This window comes from Hoplias malabaricus, chromosome 2, assembly GCF_029633855.1.
Source record: "Hoplias malabaricus isolate fHopMal1 chromosome 2, fHopMal1.hap1, whole genome shotgun sequence".
In the NCBI taxonomy this organism is placed as follows: domain Eukaryota; kingdom Metazoa; phylum Chordata; class Actinopteri; order Characiformes; family Erythrinidae; genus Hoplias; species Hoplias malabaricus.
In genome coordinates, this window is record NC_089801.1 from 80,426,475 (window position 1) to 80,446,206 (window position 19,732).

The following is a 19,732-nucleotide window of genomic DNA, read 5'->3' on the forward strand; positions in this document are numbered from 1 at the left end:
TCTCTTATTCTAAAAAATCAGCTCATATCACCCCTGTTCTTCATCAGCTCCACTGGTTACCTGTCTCACTCCGTATTCAGTTTAAAGTTCTTCTGCTCACATACAAAGGGCTGCATGGTGTGGCGCCAGCCTACCTTTCTGAACTTTTACACTCCTACTGTCCTACAAGATCACGGAGGTCCTCCGAGAGCAGTCTTTTGTCAGTATCAAAATTTAAATTGGTTACCGCTGGTGGTAGATCATTCAGCGTGATGGCACCCAAGCTCTGGAATTTATTACCACAAAGTTTTTGTCTCTGCTCTTCATTTTCTGCCTTTAAAACCCAGCTAAAGACCTATCTCTTCTCTCTATTTTTTTTATTCTTATTATTTTTTTTTCTCCCCCTCCTCTTTGTGTAAAGCGACCTTGGGTATTAGAAAGGTGCTATATAAATCTAACTTATTATTAATATTATTATTATTATTATTATTTACTGGATTTAAAACAATGGGTTAAAAATATAAAATATAAGTTTTGACCACATTATGCCTTTTTACAGTCTGTTAAACTTTCCTGTACATAATGTTATTTCCACTACAGAGTCTGTCCAAACACTTTGATGATGTATTTTATGTCTGATGTATAGTTTTGTGATTTTACGCTCTTCTGACCACTAGATGGCGATAAACACTGGGTGATGATCAGGTGAGATCAGGTGGTTCCACAGGTGAAAAACAAGAACGAGGAAACAAACTAAAGCGAAAGTAACTCTGAGCTGAAGAAGATTTCAGAGGAAGACGGTCTGGATTTCACTCGGTAGGTGTTTAATCGTTAAGATTATTTTTCTGTGGAAAATGGTCTCATTGTTTACAACAGTGTGTTTTTCGTAAGTATGTTCTTCAGTTATATTTAAGGTGTTGTTTGAAAAGGTTGAACTGCGTCTCACTAAAACAAACAAACAAAAATAAGTTAGAAACAGTCACAGTGTGAGTTAGCGTTTTGTTTTGGAGGACTCATCCCAGACTTCTATTTTATTTATTTTATTTTCTCGCTCTAGTTTTGTCTGTGCTTCAGTTTTGTTCTCTTTTGACGCGGGAGGCGGGGAAACAGGAGTGACGTAATTTTGACGTCTGTGAATAAACTGAACACGGCCAAGTGTCTGTGACAATAAACAGGTTCATCCGGTTTACTGCAGAGGAATGGAGAGTTTATTCACCTGGGATTTTAAAATGTTAACTGCTGTTGAACAAAGTCAAATAATAAATGGAGTCCAGAAACAACAATAGAATTAAATAGAAACAACAACGACTACAAACACTTATTTGTGTTTTATAGAAACTAACATTATTATTAACACAGAGACAAACAGTTAAATAAAAAGAGAATTTTGTCTCCTTTTACAGTAAGTTCTTTAAAAATGGAGTAAACCTGCAGTAAAACTACATAGTTGTTACAAGCTTGATATTCCTACTGTGGTAGTGCAGTATACAGATGTTCATATTAACTTTAACAGACATGAGCTCTTAAAGGAGCAATGTAGGATATTAACTGTATTTAGTCATTAAATGTCCAGGGTGTGATCATAGATTAAGGAAACAGTCAAAGCTCAAACACTGCTGCCTCTCACAGCACTGCAGTATATTCTCTTTGAGAAGTGCCCAGTCCGGAGCAGAGCTCCTATGATCCCGCCCTCTGTCCAATCATTTTACAGTCCACCGTGTGGCCAGGTCTACAAACAGTGTCTCACAGCCATGAAATGACCAAGAGAACAGAGTTAATGTTAGATTTTACCGAACCCAAAAAGCCCCACTGCTGTATTGCACAACACACATCATAACCCAAGTCAAGCCCAGCTCCTGAGAGTCGGCCCACGCCTGGCCACACAACACGAGCTGTAACTCAAGCCAGGCCTGGGTCGTGACGTTTGGCCCAGGTCCAGCTCACACCACACTTGTGCCAGTGCCGTTACTGAACTGTAAATGAATCCCAAAACTGACACCGGTTCGGCCCAAATGTGTCTGCTGTCTGGGTCTGTGCTAGGTCTGGAGTTTTATTTAGGCTCCGCAGTGAGTTTGTGTCAGAAAGGACAGGCTGTGTGTGTAACTAAGTGAGAGTTTAAGTCTTGTGCTGATGTGTGGACACCTGGGTTTCAGCTTCATGAAGGATACAAGAGGTTTTAAACTGAGAAAAGCAGAACACTCAGTTACACTACATTACACTATGTGTTTGGACACTGACCCACAGATTAGATACAGAAGAGTCTCTCTCTCTCTCTCTCTCTCTCTCTCTCTCTCTCTCTCTCTCTCTCTCTCAGTCCAATGCATTCATATATTGTGTGTTAATCATTTCTTTATTAAACAGAAAGTGAACACACCCTCCACAGAGAACACACTTCTATGAACTTTAAAGAGCCACCACTGTTTATTTACTGGATTTAACACAATAGGTTAAAAATATACAATAGTACCGAGTGCGAACACTTTGATGTTTACTGATGTATAGTTTTGGGATTTTACGCTCTTCTGACCACTAGATGGCGATAAACACTAGGTGATGATCAGGTGAGATCAGGTGGCTCCACAGGTGAAAAACAAGAACGAGGAAACAAACTAAATCGAAAGTAACTCTGAGCTGAAGAAGATTTCAGAGGAAGACGGTCTGGATTTCACTCGGTAGGTGTTTAATCGTTAAGATTATTTTTCTGTGGAAAATGGTCTCATTGTTTACATTAGAAATGTGTGTTTATTTGCCATTCCTTCTCTTAGTTATGGTTTTCAGGTGTAATTACGGTAAGGTATATTTTTTAAAATCATTAGAAACAGGAACAGTGTGAGTTATCGTTTTGTTTTGGAGTACTCATATCTGACTGAAACTAATAACACAGCTGTTCGGTTTAGTGGTAGCTCTTCTGGACTAGAAACAGACTTCTACTCAGGGACAAGGCCCCAGTCACGTCACAATGTCACCTTGGATTACAGTAGCGCGAGGGCGCGTACTCAGGAAAACGGTGGAGTAAAGTTCTGGTTTTAAATGTTTGAAAACACAACCAGATATTTGACCAAAATATTAATCATTTACATGCTTTGTTTAAACATTATTTATTGTTTTTTATTTCGCTATTCTTGTCTGTGCTTCAGGCGAGGAAACAGGAGTGTCGCCATTTTGATATTTGTTTACAAATACCTAAACACGATTGAATATCTGTCAGCAAACAGGTTCGTCCTGATCAGAGTAAAACACAATGGAACTGCTGCAGAGAAATAGAGATACACCTAGGATTTAAAAATGTTAACTTCTGTTAAATCTCTCATAAATCGTGTTAAAATTTATGTGTTAAATCGTGTTATTTTTATGTGGAAAATTGGCTCATTTTTGTCCAACTGTGTGTTTATATCTGCCATTCCTTCTCTTAATTATGTTTTTCAGACCTAAGTTATATTTAAGATGTTGTTCGAAAAGGTTGAACTACGTCTCACTAAAACAAACAAACAAAAATAAGTTAGAAACAGTAACAGTGCGAGTTAGCGTGTTGTTTTGGAGGACTCATATCCCAGACTTCTATTTTATTTATTTTATTTTCTCGCCCTGGTTTTGTCTGCACTTCAGTTTTGTTCTCTTTTGACGCGGGAGGCGGGGAAACAGGAGTGACGTAATTTTGACGTCTGTGAATAAACTGAACACGGCCAAGTGTCTGTGACAATAAACAGGTTCATCCGGTTTGCTGCAGAGAAATGGAGAGTTTATTCACCTGGGATTTTAAAATGTTAACTGCTGTTGAACAAACTCAAATAATAAATGGAGTCCAGACTTGTTAAATAGAAAACAACAACAACGACTACAAACATTTATTTGTGTTTTATAGTATAAAACTAACATTATTATTAACACATAGACAAACAGTTAAATAAAAAGTGAATTTTGTCTCCTTTTACAATAAGTTCTTTAAAAATGGAGTAAACCTGCAGTAAAACTACATAGTTGTTACAAGCTTGATATTCCTACTGTGGTAGTGCAGTATATAGATGTTCATATTAACTTTAACAGACATGAGCTCTTAAAGGAGCAATGTAGGATATTAACTGTATTTAGTCATTAAATGTCCAGGGTGTGATCATAGATCAAGGAAACAGTCAAAGCTCAAACACTGCTGCCTCTCACAGCACTGCAGTATATTCTCTTTGAGAAGTGCCCAGTCCAGAGCAGAGCTCCTATGATCTCGCCCTCTGTCCAATCATTTTACAGTCCACCGTGTGGCCAGGTCTACAAACAGTGTCTCACAGCCATGAAATGACCAAGTGAACAGAATTAATGTTATATTTTACTGGACCCAAAAACCCCCACTGCTCTTCTAAAAGTCTCCATGACCAGAGACGGAGTAAAATGAGAGGAAATATTGACCCTGTGTTTGAAAAGTGGAGGATGTTTACATGTAACAGCAAATCATTTCTGAAAAATTATAGAAGTACAGACACCTCTGTATATATTAGAAAGAGTACAGACAGTAGTTTTTGTGCTTTATTTAAAGACAGTGAGGCAAGGTGACGTTTGAAAGGTTTAAAAACAGGACAGTGTTTTTGTGTTTTGTATTAAGCAGGTAAATAACAACAGGATTGAAAAGTGTAAATAACATGGTATGTTTTAAAGAAACTGAGGCGGATTAATGTGTGTTTCTTCGTGATGTGTGTGCTTTAAACAAATGAAGTAAAAATTATGTTTGAAAAGCCTTGCATTTTCCCCTATTTGAGGTGGAATGGAGAAATCAAGCTTGGTAGTACACAACAAATATAAGCGGCTTTATTTTTACACACACCAATAATACATTCATTCATTCATTCATTCATTCACTGTAACCGCTTTTCTGATTCAGGGTCGTGGTGGGTCTGGAGCCTACCCAGAATCACTGGGCTCAAGGCAGGAACACACCCTGGAGGGGGCGCCAGTCCTTCACAGGGCAACACACTCTCACACAGTCACACCTACGGACTCTTTTGAGTCGCCAATCCACCTACCAACATGTGTTTTTGGACCGTGGGAGGAAGCCCACGTGGACACTGGGAGAACACACCAAACTTCTCACAGACCGTCACTCGGAGCGGGACTTGGACCCACAACTTCCAGGACCCTGGAACCCTGTAACACTAACTTGCTGCGCCACCTTGCCGCCCTAATACATGCGAGTCCACTACACTCTGTTCTGTGATGACAGCTGTAACACATTAAGCCCTGAGCCCGTCTCTAAAACGCTTTTAACGATTCTCTCTCTTTCTTTCTCTTTCTCTCTCTCTGTCTCTCTGAGTGTGCCATCTCAGAGGAACTCCAGAGCATCTATAAGTCTCTTGTTGCTCTTTTCCTTTCGAGTTTTTTGCCCTGAATCACATATTTAACTGAAATTGTGTGTGGTAATTTTGTGAGGGAAACATCTGGTGAGTTTAGATAGCGCTTTAGTGCTGTGTGTAAATGTTAATGTTTATAGATATTCCACATGCTTACGAACAAGTGAAAGAAAAAACCCAGAGCACAAAAGGTATATGGAGTGTATATATGGAAAAATATTCGGTTCAGTTGTTAGCTTGTTGCTAGCGGCCTGTGTCACGGATTAGCCTTTTGGCTAAGAGCAATAATATACTACTTTAAGGATTATTAAGTTGTTTATTTAGAGCTGAATATGCTTAAAGTACAACATTACTAACAAAGCGATGCATCACGCAGGCTTTGACCTGAAAATTAACGGATTCCCCAGATTCAAGAAGCTGAGAGGAGAACTACAACTCCCAGTGTGCTGTGGGGGTCATCAGTTGCGCATGCATCCAACCAGCGCAGCAGAGAGGGAAAGAGTCTGGCACCCCTGTCCCAATACAGTACTCACACTTCCCAGTAAGCACAGGCCAGTTGAAAAGGCATTGAGACCACTTCCGTCGATGTTCGAAATATGTTTGAATTTGGACCAAGGTCATCCTAAAGCCTTATTATTATTTAAAACCATATTTTAGTTATCTGTGCTGTGTGTTTAATGTTTTACACAAGAATTTACTCTGTATTCACAAGAACACGTTTAAAACACACACACATACATATATATATATATATATATATATATATATATATATATATATATATATATATATATATATATATATGAGACCTGCAGGACCTGCCCCCTCCCCAAACATGCACTGCTTCCTTTTCTGTTCAGGAGTGGCGTAGCTGTAATGGAGCTGTCAGGCACCAGTTAATCATACAATTATTTATAATTTCTTATCACTTGTAACTGTATATGTGTGGACCATCATGCTTTTTTGTACTCTCTTTTCCACCTTAAGAAGTGCTGCTAACGGTGTCTACCAGCATCAGCTTAAACGGGGATCCTGTGTCTGATCCATTCACATCATCACAACACACACTCACACACCACCAAAGTCTGCAGAGAAACAGATTAGAGTTTCTAATGGTAGAACTACAGAGTGCTCCTGTATGGAGAGTGGAGCTGATAAAATGGACAATGTGTGTAGAGACAGGGGAGGTGTTCCTAATCCAGTGATCATTCAGAGTAAACCTATATAACACCTTTCATACACTGTGGTGATTCAATGTGCTTTACACACGACAAAATACAATCAGAGATGTGGGAGAGAGGAAATAAACACAAAAATATGAATGAAACAAATAGAAATAGACATGAAATCATAACAACGATTAAATGGAAGCAATAATTAATATGAATTGTTACAATTAAAAAAAAAAAGATAAGTTGTGATTCTGCTCATGAAAAAATGTCAGACTGTGATGCAACAGCAGCTTGGTATGATGTGCGTTGTTAAAGCAACAGTTTGTCACTCCCTGTTAATAAGAAACTGTAATATTTCAGTATTTTGTGCACTAGCTGCTGAGCTCGTACTTCTAACATGAGCACATAGGATGTGCTGTATAGTGTTCTTGTGATTTACACAATTGATTTACACAACGTTTAAGGTTCCCAGAGCCCTTACTATAAACATTTGTGCTGAGTTTAGAATTATTCAGTCACTTTACTGCTCACAGACTGATCTACAGGGGACGCTATTCATTGCTTTACATCAGTGAAACTGTGTCCTTATTAAACCCTTGGTGTTCTCACCATTGTAGCTCCCCCTAATTATTGGTTATTTCTCTCTCTCTCTCTCTCTCTCTCTCTCTCTCTGGTTTATTGAACTTAGGGCTGGACAATTATTTTATATCCATATATATATATATATATATATATATATATATATATATATATATATATCACAATATTAAATGTTTCAGTAGCAACGATATGATTTTAAAACACATGATCAATATTTCTGTATACATTATTTACATCACGTGTTACAGGGCACTGCCCTCAATTTTAAAGTTAGTTATAAATATTAATATTGACAAAGCCAAGAGGGTGTTGTTTGATGGTAATGTCATGTTTCTTTCAGTTCTTGGCAGTTTTTCTTAGGCTTTTTTTATTGTTCATATCGATATGAGAATTACCGTATTGACCTAAATTAAGAAATATATTGTGATATAAATGTTGGTCTGTATCGTCCAGCCTTTAATGAGAATATCTTTTTACAGGAAGCAGAGAAGAATGTCCAGTGTCCAGCTTTATCTATAAAGTATAGACACTTCATGATGGAGCCTCATGACTTCAGCAGCGGAAAAAGAACTTCAGACTCAAAGTGTGTTACTTTCTATTACTGATTTTACACATCATTACTTTTTCCAGTTTTATTGACTCCTGCTACTCACTTGTCAGTGATGTTGATTCCCAGAGGTCCCAGTCGTACGATGCAGCATTTAATTATGGAATATTCGAGGGATGAATCAGAATGTTAAGTTTAAATAAGTAGCACACATTGTCTTAAGCAGATGTAGACGTGAGTATTTTTATTCAGTAAGATTACTTGTCCTGCTGCACTGTGGATTAATCTGCTCCTTCTTTTACTGATGATATCACCAGCTTTTGAAAACACACATTCAACCTAATACAAAAAAAAACATTATTTCACGAGAAATGCTTCGACAGTGTGTGGAACGTCCCATCCCTAGTAACAAAGAGCCTTTAGGTTTTTCTTGTGTGTGTGTGCGTGTGTGTGTGTGTGTGTGTGTGTGTGTGTGTTTTAATAATAATACATTTTATTTCATCTGTCACTCAAGGACACCTTACAGAAAAAAAGTAGACAATAGAATAAATAATAAAGAAACAAAAGAGTAAGCAACATTAAAACAAGTTAGAATAAGACAACACAACTGAGTCAGTCTTAAACAGGTGGGTTTTGAGTGTGGACTTGAATTGTAAAAGTGAGTTTATATTCCTTATGTCCGGTGGTAAAGAATTCCAAATCTGGGGAGCAGATCGTCTGAAGGCTCTACTCCCCATGGTAGTGAGACAGGCGGAAGGGACAGACAGATGAATGGAGAGAGATGATCTGAGGGTGCGAGGGGGAGTAGCAACATGGAGAAGATTGGAAAGATATGGAGGAGAAAAATTGTGGATGGTCTTGAATGTGAGCAGAAGGATTTTGTAATCGATGCGGCACTTAACAAGGAGCCAGTGGAGCTGTTGAAAGACAGGAGTGATGTGGTGAATGGAGGGGGTTCTAGTGATAACTATATTATTCATTATATAAAGCTACAAAAATTAACTGACAAAATTTATAAAAATCAGCGATAAAAATAATTGGCAGCAGATTTAATTTTCAAGTTTTTACTGTTTTTTAATTCTTTAGTAACAAAGATATTTCTCCTTTTAATCAGTGTGGCTTTTCTTTTGTGTGTGTGTGTGTGGTTGTTTTTGCTGTGTGTTTGTGGAGTGTGATGTGTTTTGTGTGGTGCGTTTCTGGGGTATGATGTTTTTGTGAGGTGTGTTGTTGGAGCGTACAGTGTTTGTGCTCTGTGTTTTTGGAGTTTTTAGTGTTTGTGTAGTGTGTATGTGAATTGTGCAGTGTGTTTTAAGAGTGTGCAGTGTTTGTGTGGTGTGTTTGTGGAGGGCAGCATTTGTTTGGTGTAGTAGTGGAGTGTGATTAGCAGCCTTTTGATTTTTTTCTTGAGTTTTCTTTTTGTGTGTGTGTGTGTGTTTTTCTGTGGTGTGTTTGTGGAGTGTGCAGGAATGGGGGAGTGTGCAGTGTGTTTGTGGAGTCAGAGACATGAACCACATTCTAGTGATTTTTAGCATGACTCGCCTCTGTAGCGGAGTGACCGTATTCGAGCTTAATAGTGATTATAACTTATAATAATAATAATTATTATTATTGACTTAAATATTAACAATTAACTTGAGAGTGAATACTGTCACCACTACGTGAGTTCTTCAGGATTTTCAGACTCTTAATGAACAAACTCCACACACTGTATTATTTCAAATAATGGAAATACTTTATTAAGAGGAAAGATAATATTTGATAAACATAGCACAATCATCAAAATCTCACGGAATCAATGCAGGTGAAACCGGTTTGAATTTAGAGATAGGCTAGGCTGTATGACTTGGGAGTGAGGCTTATTGATTAAGATAGATTTTTACCAAGAGATTTAATTCAATTTCAGCTCTGAAAATGAGGAATTTTAGCTTACTTTTCTGCCGATTTTGGGGTTATGATCACAACCGCTGATGTCCCGCAGATCTTTGCTCTGTTGTTTCTCTGGTATTTGACTTGTCACAGCTGAATTTAGGCTGATCAGTGGTGAGATTCCCTCCCGGATGAGTCAGCCACTTTTTGACGTCCTTCGGACGGTGTGACGTCAGTCGGGGATTCCCTTCAGAGAGCTGCTGGCTTGGCTGGATTTTATCCTTCCCGATGGAAGGGGCTTCAAGATGAAAGTCTGCTGATTTTCCTCCTATCTCCAGAACGAATCTCGAATTATTTAGCTTATTTATTTTATGATTTTCCTCTGTCTTAGCGGTGTCTTTTATTCTGGCCACGAATAAGTTTCACCTGCTTTGATCAGTCGTAAAATTAAACTTGGATTGGGCTACAAACACGAACACAAATAAACAAAGAAAGGATTACTGACAATTACTCGACGTTACTCTAACTGCTAACTGACACAAGGCGTCCCTTGGGAGTTGCGTGAGGTCCTTTTCTTAGAGTTCTTTTGAAGAGTCGTCTTGTTGGTGTAGCGAGAAGACAAAGGAGTGAAAAGAAGAGAGCTCGGAAAGAAGGTAGCAAGAGAGTGTAGCAAGAGCTGGGTGACCCCTTTTCAGATGTGGCGCGGTCACGCCCATTTGGGAGGTCTCCTTTCTCTGATTGGATCCTGGGTCTGAGGCTCACGTGACTTTCTTCACATTTCAGAGAGAGGGAGAGAATTCATATTTTTGGCTCTTACAGAATACAGGATAAAATAAAATACTTATACATACTTGAACATAGCATAATGAGTGTACTGGATTATTTTTATCAAATATATATGTATGTATATATCTTGAGTACATTACCAACTATTCTAGATGTCAGAAACTAATTCGTTTTCCTAAACAGAGACAGAATTTTTCCTCATGATTGAAACAGTAATACACATCACTTCGTTAGTTTGTAGACATTTACCTGAGAATAACAGAGGATCATTAATACACATTGCATAAAACATGTTTATAAACAGCGGCACCCCGATGTGTCCATTATGTATTTAGAGGGAGACAGGGCGAAACGTGATTTCGCAAATGTCCACTTGGGTGCACTGTTGGTCCATGCTATTTGTCTGGTTTGAACTAGGGTTGCGAGAGTTCACTAGAAGGTCAGTTCTGGGGGCCATCTGTTGATTTTGGGGGGGGTGCAGAGTCTTTCAACACACACACATTCTGTTGAAAGTGGGGTTCTGTTCCAAAAATCCTTATCAGAGTGGAGAGTCTTAAACTTTTCATTTCTTGATCTGGTCCATACTCCACTAGACCTCAACATGCAGCCTTTAAATTTTTTCATGAGTTTTCTTGTGCGTGTGAATGTCTGGCATGTTTGTGTGTGCTCTGAGTGTGTGGCTTGTTAGTGGAGTGCGCGGTGTTTGTGTGGTGTGTTAGTGGAGTGTGTGGTGTGTTAGTGGAGTGTGTGGTGTTAGTGGAGAGTGTGGTGAGTGTGCGGTGTGTTTGTGGAGTGTTAGTGTAGTGTGTGTTGTGTGTTAGTGTAGTGTGTGGTCTGTTTGTGCAGTGTGTTTGTAGAGTGTGTGGTGTGTTAGTGGAGTGTGAAGTGTCTGTGCGGTGTGTTTGTGGTGTGTTTGTGCAGTGTGTTTGTAGAGTGTGTGGTGTGTTAGTGGAGTGTGCAGTGTCTGTGCAGTGTGTTTGTGGTGTGTTTGTGCAGTGTGTTTGTAGAGTGTGTGGTGTGTTAGTGGAGTGTGAAGTGTCTGTGCGGTGTGTTGGTGGAGTGTGTGGTGTGTTAGTGGAGTGTGCAGTGTCTGTGCAGTGTGTTAGTGGAGTGTGCAGTGTCTTTGTGGTGTGTTTGTGGAGTGTGCAGTGTCTTTGTGGTGTGTTTGTGGAGTGTGCAGTGTCTGTGCAGTGTGTTTGTGGAGTGTGTGGTGTGTTTGTGGAGTGTAAAGTGCCTAGTGTAGCTTTAACTCTTCCTTATGTCTCCACTTCACATTTCCAGAGAGCAGACATTCAGAGCAGAATCTCCAGAGCCCAGCTGTGTGTCTCTGAAGAGCAACAACTCACTGTATCTTCCTCCACAATTCAGCAATGAAAGAATCAGTTCTGATCTGAGGTGAGACATGAGTTTTAGCGTGACTTGCCTCAACTAACAGCCTTTTAATTTTTTCTTGAGTTTTATTTTGTGTGTGTGTGTGTGTGTGTTTGCTGTGTGTTTGTGGAGTGGGCAGTGTGGTGTTTTAGTGGAGTATGTGGTGTTTGTGGAGTGTGCTGTGTTTGTGTGGTTTGTTATTGGCATATGCAGTGTTTTCATGGTATGTTTTTGTGAGGCGTGTTGTTGGAGCGTACGGTGTTTGTGCTGTGTGTTTTTGGAGTTTTCGGTGTTTCTGTGGTGTGTTTGTGGAGTGTGCAGTGTTTGTGTGGTGTTTTAGTGGAGTGTGCAGTGTCTGTGTGGTAGTTTAGTTCAGTGGTGTGTTTGTGGAGTGTGCTGTGTTTGTGTGGTTTTTTTAGTAGAGTGGTGGGTGTTTGTGGAGTGTGCAGTGTGTTTGTGGTGCTGTGATTGTGGTTTGTGTGGTGTATTTGTGAAGTGTGATGCGTTTGTGAGGTGTGTTATTGGAGTATGCTGTGTTTGTGGAGTTTGATGTGCTTGTGGAGTGTGCAGTGTGGTGATTTTGTGGAGTATGCAGTATTTGTGTGGTGTTTTAGTAGAGTAGCTCGAAATGATATTCCGTCTGTCCACTCACATAAACAGGGGTTAGGTGTGTGTAACAGATGCGACGGCAGCAGGTGTTCGATTTTTGCTCTGGTCTTCCAAACGTTCGAACTTAGAGTTCATAGCCATTAGTTGCTTCATGATGGAATCTATTCACAATTACAGTCTGTGTTCCAATGGCTCTGCCCATCCCATCAATCATGTTGGGCAGTTTCCTTGGGCTGTTTACAACTGACCCAACTCTTACTTTCCCGATATGCCAGGGCAACTCCTAGACCAATCAGCAAAAAGCCCACGATCGTAAGTCCGAATAGGTATACATCTTCAATGTCCTCGATGGAAAGAGGCACCAGACACACCACCCGCCACCTCTCCCATCCATCTATGGCATATACAGCCGGCGTCGTTCCATCACGGCAGGCGGGCTCCCCTTTGTGGAGTGTGTGCAGTGTTTGTGGAGTGTGTGGTGTGTTTGTGGAGTGTGTGGTGTGTTTGTGGAGTGTGTGGTGTGTTTGTGGAGTGTAAAGTGCCTAGCGTAGCTTTAACTCTTCCTTATGTCTCCACTTCACATTTCCAGAGAGCAGACATTCAGAGCAGAATCTCCAGAGCCCAGCTGCGTGTCTCTGAAGAGCAACAACTCACTGTATCTTCCTCCACAATTCAGCAATGAAAGAATCAGTTCTGATCTGAGGTGAGACATGAGTTTTAGCGTGACTTGCCTCAACTAACAGCCTTTTAATTTTTTCTTGAGTTTTATTTTGTGTGTGTGTGTGTGTGTGTGTTTGCTGTGTGTTTGTGGAGTGGGCAGTGTGGTGTTTTAGTGGAGTATGTGGTGTTTGTGGAGTGTGCTGTGTTTGTGTGGTTTGTTATTGGCATATGCAGTGTTTTCATGGTATGTTTTTGTGAGGTGTGTTGTTGGAGCGTACGGTGTTTGTGCTGTGTGTTTTTGGAGTTTTCGGTGTTTCTGTGGTGTGTTTGTGTGGTGTTTTTGTGGAGTGTGCAGTGTCTGTGTGGTAGTTTAGTTCAGTGGTGTGTTTGTGGAGTGTGCTGTGTTTGTGTGGTTTTTTTAGTAGAGTGGTGGGTGTTTGTGGAGTGTGCAGTGTGTTTGTGGTGCTGTGTTTGTGGTTTGTGTGGTGTATTTGTGAAGTGTGATGCGTTTGTGAGGTGTGTTATTGGAGTATGCTGTGTTTGTGGAGTTTGATGTGCTTGTGGAGTGTGCAGTGTGGTGATTTTGTGGAGTATGCAGTATTTGTGTGGTGTTTTAGTAGAGTAGCGCGAAATGATATTCCGTCTGTCCACTCACATAAACAGGGGTTAGGTGTGTGTAACAGATGCGACGGCAGCAGGTGTTCGATTTTTGCTCTGGTCTTCCAAACGTTCGAACTTAGAGTTCATAGCCATTAGTTGCTTCATGATGGAATCTATTCACAATTACAGTCTGTGTTCCAATGGCTCTGCCCATCCCATCAATCATGTTGGGCAGTTTCCTTGGGCTGTTTACAACTGACCCAACTCTTACTTTCCCGATATACCAGGGCAACTCCTAGACCAATCAGCAAAAAGCCCACGATCGTAAGTCCGAATAGGTATACATCTTCAATGTCCTCGATGGAAAGAGGCACCAGACACACCACCCGCCACCTCTCCCATCCATCTATGGCATATACAGCCGGCGTCGTTCCATCACGGCAGGCGGGCTCCCCCGAGCCCAAGCTTCTCCTTGAGAAGATGGTGTCAATAGCGTTGAGAGACCAGTTGATCAATTCCATTTCTAATTTTACCTGGAAGAGCGGTGCTAAGCGTCTCTGAGGGTAGACAAGACAAGACCAGAAGAATCCAAGCAGTGTGTGGTGTGTGTGGTGCTTGTGGTGTGTTAATGGAGTGTGCTGTGTTTGTTGTATTAGAGGAGTGTGCAGAGTTTGTGAGGTGTGTTATTGAAGTGTGCGGTGTTTGCGTGATGTGTTTGTGAAGTGTGTGGTGTGTTAGTGGAGTGTGCAGTGTTTGCGTGATGTGTTTGTGAAGTGTGTGGTGTGTTAGTGGAGTGTGCAGTGTTTGTGTGATGTGTTTGTGAAGTGTGTGGTGTGTTATTGGAGTGTGCAGTGTCTGTGCAGTGTGTTGGTGGAGTGTGTGGTGTGTTAGTGGAGTGTGCAGTGTCTGTGCAGTGTGTTTGTGGAGTGTGTGGTGTGTTAGTGGAGTGTGCAGTGTCTGTGTGGTGTGTTTGTGAAGTGTGTGATGTGTTAGTGGAGTGTGCAGTGTCTGTGTGGTGTGTTTGTGGAGTGTGCAGTCTTTGTGCAGTGTTTGTGGAGTGTGTGGTGTGTTATTGGAGTGTGCAGTGTCTGTGTGGTGTGTTTGTGCAGTGTGTTTGTAGAGTGTGTGGTGTGTTAGTGGAGTGTGAAGTGTCTGTGCGGTGTGTTGGTGGAGTGTGTGGTGTGTTAGTGGAGTGTGCAGTGTTTGCGTGATGTGTTTGTGAAGTGTGTGGTGTGTTAGTGGAGTGTGCAGTGTTTGTGTGATGTGTTTGTGAAGTGTGTGGTGTGTTAGTGGAGTGTGCAGTGTTTGTGTGATGTGTTTGTGAAGTGTGTGGTGTGTTATTGGAGTGTGCAGTGTCTGTGCAGTGTGTTGGTGGAGTGTGTGGTGTGTTAGTGGAGTGTGCAGTGTCTGTGCAGTGTGTTTGTGGAGTGTGTGGTGTGTTAGTGGAGTGTGCAGTGTCTGTGTGGTGTGTTTGTGAAGTGTGTGATGTGTTAGTGGAGTGTGCAGTGTCTGTGTGGTGTGTTTGTGGAGTGTGCAGTCTTTGTGCAGTGTTTGTGGAGTGTGTGGTGTGTTATTGGAGTGTGCAGTGTCTGTGTGGTGTGTTTGTGCAGTGTGTTTGTAGAGTGTGTGGTGTGTTAGTGGAGTGTGAAGTGTCTGTGCGGTGTGTTGGTGGAGTGTGTGGTGTGTTAGTGGAGTGTGCAGTGTCTGTGCAGTGTGTTTGTGGAGTGTGCAGTGTTTGTGGTGTGTTAGTGGAGTGTGTGGTGTGTTTGTGGAGTGTGCGGTGTGTTTGTGGAGTGTGTGCAGTGTTTGTGGAGTGTGTGCAGTGTTTGTGGAGTGTGTGGTGTGTTTGTGGAGTGTGTGGTGTGTTTGTGGAGTGTGTGGTGTGTTTGTGGAGTGTGTGGTGTGTTTGTGGAGTGTAAAGTGCCTAGCGTAGCTTTAACTCTTCCTTATGTCTCCACTTCACATTTCCAGATTGCAGACATTCAGAGCAGAATCTCCAGAGCCCAGCTGTGTGTCTCTGAAGAGCAACAACTCACTGTATCTTCCTCCACAATTCAGCAATGAAAGAATCAGTTCTGATCAGAGGTGAGACATGAACCACATTCTAGTGAGTTTTAGCGTGACTTGCCTCAACTAACAGCCTTTTAATTTTTTCTTGAGTTTTATTTTGTGTGTGTGTGTGTGTGTGTGTGTGTGTGTGTGTGTTTGCTGTGTGTTTGTGGAGTGGGCAGTGTGGTGTTTTAGTGGAGTATGTGGTGTTTGTGGAGTGTGCTGTGTTTGTGTGGTTTGTTATTGGCATATGCAGTGTTTTCATGGTATGTTTTTGTGAGGCGTGTTGTTGGAGCGTACGGTGTTTGTGCTGTGTGTTTTTGGAGTTTTCGGTGTTTCTGTGGTGTGTTTGTGGAGTGTGCTGTGTTTGTGTGGTGTTTTAGTGGAGTGTGCAGTGTCTGTGTGGTAGTTTAGTTCAGTGGTGTGTTTGTGGAGTGTGCTGTGTTTGTGTGGTTTTTTTAGTAGAGTGGTGGGTGTTTGTGGAGTGTGCAGTGTGTTTGTGGTGCTGTGTTTGTGGTTTGTGTGGTGTATTTGTGAAGTGTGATGCGTTTGTGAGGTGTGTTATTGGAGTATGCTGTGTTTGTGGAGTTTGATGTGCTTGTGGAGTGTGCAGTGTGGTGATTTTGTGGAGTATGCAGTATTTGTGTGGTGTTTTAGTAGAGTAGCTCGAAATGATATTCCGTCTGTCCACTCACATAAACAGGGGTTAGGTGTGTGTAACAGATGCGACGGCAGCAGGTGTTCGATTTTTGCTCTGGTCTTCCAAACGTTCGAACTTAGAGTTCATAGCCATTAGTTGCTTCATGATGGAATCTATTCACAATTACAGTCTGTGTTCCAATGGCTCTGCCCATCCCATCAATCATGTTGGGCAGTTTCCTTGGGCTGTTTACAACTGACCCAACTCTTACTTTCCCGATATACCAGGGCAACTCCTAGACCAATCAGCAAAAAGCCCACGATCGTAAGTCCGAATAGGTATACATCTTCAATGTCCTCGATGGAAAGAGGCACCAGACACACCACCCGCCACCTCTCCCATCCATCTATGGCATATACAGCCGGCGTCGTTCCATCACGGCAGGCGGGCTCCCCCGAGCCCAAGCTTCTCCTTGAGAAGATGGTGTCAATAGCGTTGAGAGACCAGTTGATCAATTCCATTTCTAATTTTACCTGGAAGAGCAGTGCTAAGCGTCTCTGAGGGTAGACAAGACAAGACCAGAAGAATCCAAGCAGTGTGTGGTGTGTTAGTGGAGTGTGTGGTGCTTGTGGTGTGTTAATGGAGTGTGCTGTGTTTGTTGTATTAGAGGAGTGTGCAGAGTTTGTGAGGTGTGTTATTGAAGTGTGCGGTGTTTGCGTGATGTGTTTGTGAAGTGTGTGGTGTGTTAGTGGAGTGTGCAGTGTTTGCGTGATGTGTTTGTGAAGTGTGTGGTGTGTTATTGGAGTGTGCAGTGTCTGTGCAGTGTGTTGGTGGAGTGTGTGGTGTGTTAGTGGAGTGTGCAGTGTCTGTGCAGTGTGTTTGTGGAGTGTGTGGTGTGTTAGTGGAGTGTGCAGTGTCTGTGTGGTGTGTTTGTGAAGTGTGTGATGTGTTAGTGGAGTGTGCAGTGTCTGTGTGGTGTGTTTGTGGAGTGTGCAGTCTTTGTGCAGTGTTTGTGGAGTGTGTGGTGTGTTATTGGAGTGTGCAGTGTCTGTGTGGTGTGTTTGTGCAGTGTGTTTGTAGAGTGTGTGGTGTGTTAGTGGAGTGTGAAGTGTCTGTGCGGTGTGTTGGTGGAGTGTGTGGTGTGTTAGTGGAGTGTGCAGTGTCTGTGCAGTGTGTTTGTGGAGTGTGCAGTGTTTGTGGTGTGTTAGTGGAGTGTGCGGTGTGTTTGTGGAGTGTGCAGTGTGTTTGTGGAGTGTGTGCAGTGTTTGTGGAGTGTGTGCAGTGTTTGTGGAGTGTGTGCAGTGTTTGTGGAGTGTGTGCAGTGTTTGTGGAGTGTGTGGTGTGTTTGTGGAGTGTGTGGTGTGTTTGTGGAGTGTAAAGTGCCTAGCGTAGCTTTAACTCTTCCTTATGTCTCCACTTCACATTTCCAGATTGCAGACATTCAGAGCAGAATCTCCAGAGCCCAGCTGTGTGTCTCTGAAGAGCAACAACTCACTGTATCTTCCTCCACAATTCAGCAATGAAAGAATCAGTTCTGATCAGAGGTGAGACATGAACCACATTCTAGTGAGTTTTAGCGTGACTCGCCTCAACTAACAGCCTTTTAATTTTTTCTTGAGTTTTATTTTGTGTGTGTGTGTGTGTGTGTGTGTGTGTGTGTGTTTGCTGTGTGTTTGTGGAGTGGGCAGTGTGGTGTTTTAGTGGAGTATGTGGTGTTTGTGGAGTGTGCTGTGTTTGTGTGGTTTGTTATTGGCATATGCAGTGTTTTCATGGTATGTTTTTGTGAGGCGTGTTGTTGGAGCGTACGGTGTTTGTGCTGTGTGTTTTTGGAGTTTTCGGTGTTTCTGTGGTGTGTTTGTGGAGTGTGCTGTGTTTGTGTGGTGTTTTAGTGGAGTGTGCAGTGTCTGTGTGGTAGTTTAGTTCAGTGGTGTGTTTGTGGAGTGTGCTGTGTTTGTGTGGTTTTTTTAGTAGAGTGGTGGGTGTTTGTGGAGTGTGCAGTGTGTTTGTGGTGCTGTGTTTGTGGTTTGTGTGGTGTATTTGTGAAGTGTGATGCGTTTGTGAGGTGTGTTATTGGAGTATGCTGTGTTTGTGGAGTTTGATGTGCTTGTGGAGTGTGCAGTGTGGTGATTTTGTGGAGTATGCAGTATTTGTGTGGTGTTTTAGTAGAGTAGCTCGAAATGATATTCCGTCTGTCCACTCACATAAACAGGGGTTAGGTGTGTGTAACAGATGCGACGGCAGCAGGTGTTCGATTTTTGCTCTGGTCTTCCAAACGTTCGAACTTAGAGTTCATAGCCATTAGTTGCTTCATGATGGAATCTATTCACAATTACAGTCTGTGTTCCAATGGCTCTGCCCATCCCATCAATCATGTTGGGCAGTTTCCTTGGGCTGTTTACAACTGACCCAACTCTTACTTTCCCGATATACCAGGGCAACTCCTAGACCAATCAGCAAAAAGCCCACGATCGTAAGTCCGAATAGGTATACATCTTCAATGTCCTCGATGGAAAGAGGCACCAGACACACCACCCGCCACCTCTCCCATCCATCTATGGCATATACAGCCGGCGTCGTTCCATCACGGCAGGCGGGCTCCCCCGAGCCCAAGCTTCTCCTTGAGAAGATGGTGTCAATAGCGTTGAGAGACCAGTTGATCAATTCCATTTCTAATTTTACCTGGAAGAACAGTGCTAAGCGTCTCTGAGGGTAGACAAGACAAGACCAGAAGAATCCAAGCAGTGTGTGGTGTGTTAGTGGAGTGTGTGGTGCTTGTGGTGTGTTAATGGAGTGTGCTGTGTTTGTTGTATTAGAGGAGTGTGCAGAGTTTGTGAGGTGTGTTATTGAAGTGTGCGGTGTTTGTGTGGTGTGGTAGTGGTGTGTGCAGTGTTTGTGGTGTGTGCTGTGATTGTTGAGTGTGCAGTGTGTTTGTGGAGTGTGCGGTGGTTGTGTGGTGTGTTAGTGGAGAGTGCGTTTCTTGTGCGGTGTGTTTGAGTTTTCTTTTTTTGTGTGTGCGTTTGTGTGGTGTGCATTGTTCGTGTGGCGTATTGATGGAGAGTGTTTTGTGTGGTGTGTTAATGGAGTGTGTAGTGTTTGTGCAGTGTGTTAATGGAGTGTCCTGTGTTTGTTTGGTGTGTTAGTGGAGAGTGTTGTGCGTGTGCTGTTTGTGTGGCGTGTTAGTGGAGTGTGTGGCATGTTAGTGGAGTGTGCGGTACTTGTGGAGTGTACTGTGTTTTTACGGTGTGTTAGTGGAGTGTGGATGTTTGTGTGACTTGTTAATGGAGTATGTGGAGTGTGCAGTGTTTGTGTGGTGTGTTAGTGGAGTTTGTGCAGAGTGTGTGGCGTGTTAGTGGAGTGTGAGCTGCTTGGGCACTGTGTTTGTGGAGAGAAAGGATTTGCCAAATTTTTCATGGGCGCAACCCACAGACTCAGCTCTACTGCTCATCTCACAAATGCATGTTCCTTACAAATGTGACACTATTTAAAAGGGAAATTAACAGACTTTCCAACGGTATAAGAT

The 19,732-nt window shown here is 42.1% G+C and overlaps 1 protein-coding gene across 1 annotated transcript in view; it reads left to right on the forward strand.

Moving 5' to 3' along the window:
* Positions 1 to 5,675: 5,675 nt before the first annotated feature.
* LOC136678448 (NLR family CARD domain-containing protein 3-like) overlaps positions 5,676 to 19,732 on the forward strand; it is a 133,130-nt gene continuing 119,073 nt past the window's right edge. Inside the window, exons 1-6 of the mRNA XM_066656502.1 lie at positions 5,676 to 5,853; positions 7,538 to 7,667; positions 11,565 to 11,678; positions 12,853 to 12,966; positions 15,495 to 15,608; positions 17,643 to 17,756. Coding sequence (XP_066512599.1) covers positions 5,676 to 5,853; positions 7,538 to 7,667; positions 11,565 to 11,678; positions 12,853 to 12,966; positions 15,495 to 15,608; positions 17,643 to 17,756 — 764 coding nt within the window. The remainder of the gene's footprint in view (positions 5,854 to 7,537; positions 7,668 to 11,564; positions 11,679 to 12,852; positions 12,967 to 15,494; positions 15,609 to 17,642; positions 17,757 to 19,732) is intronic.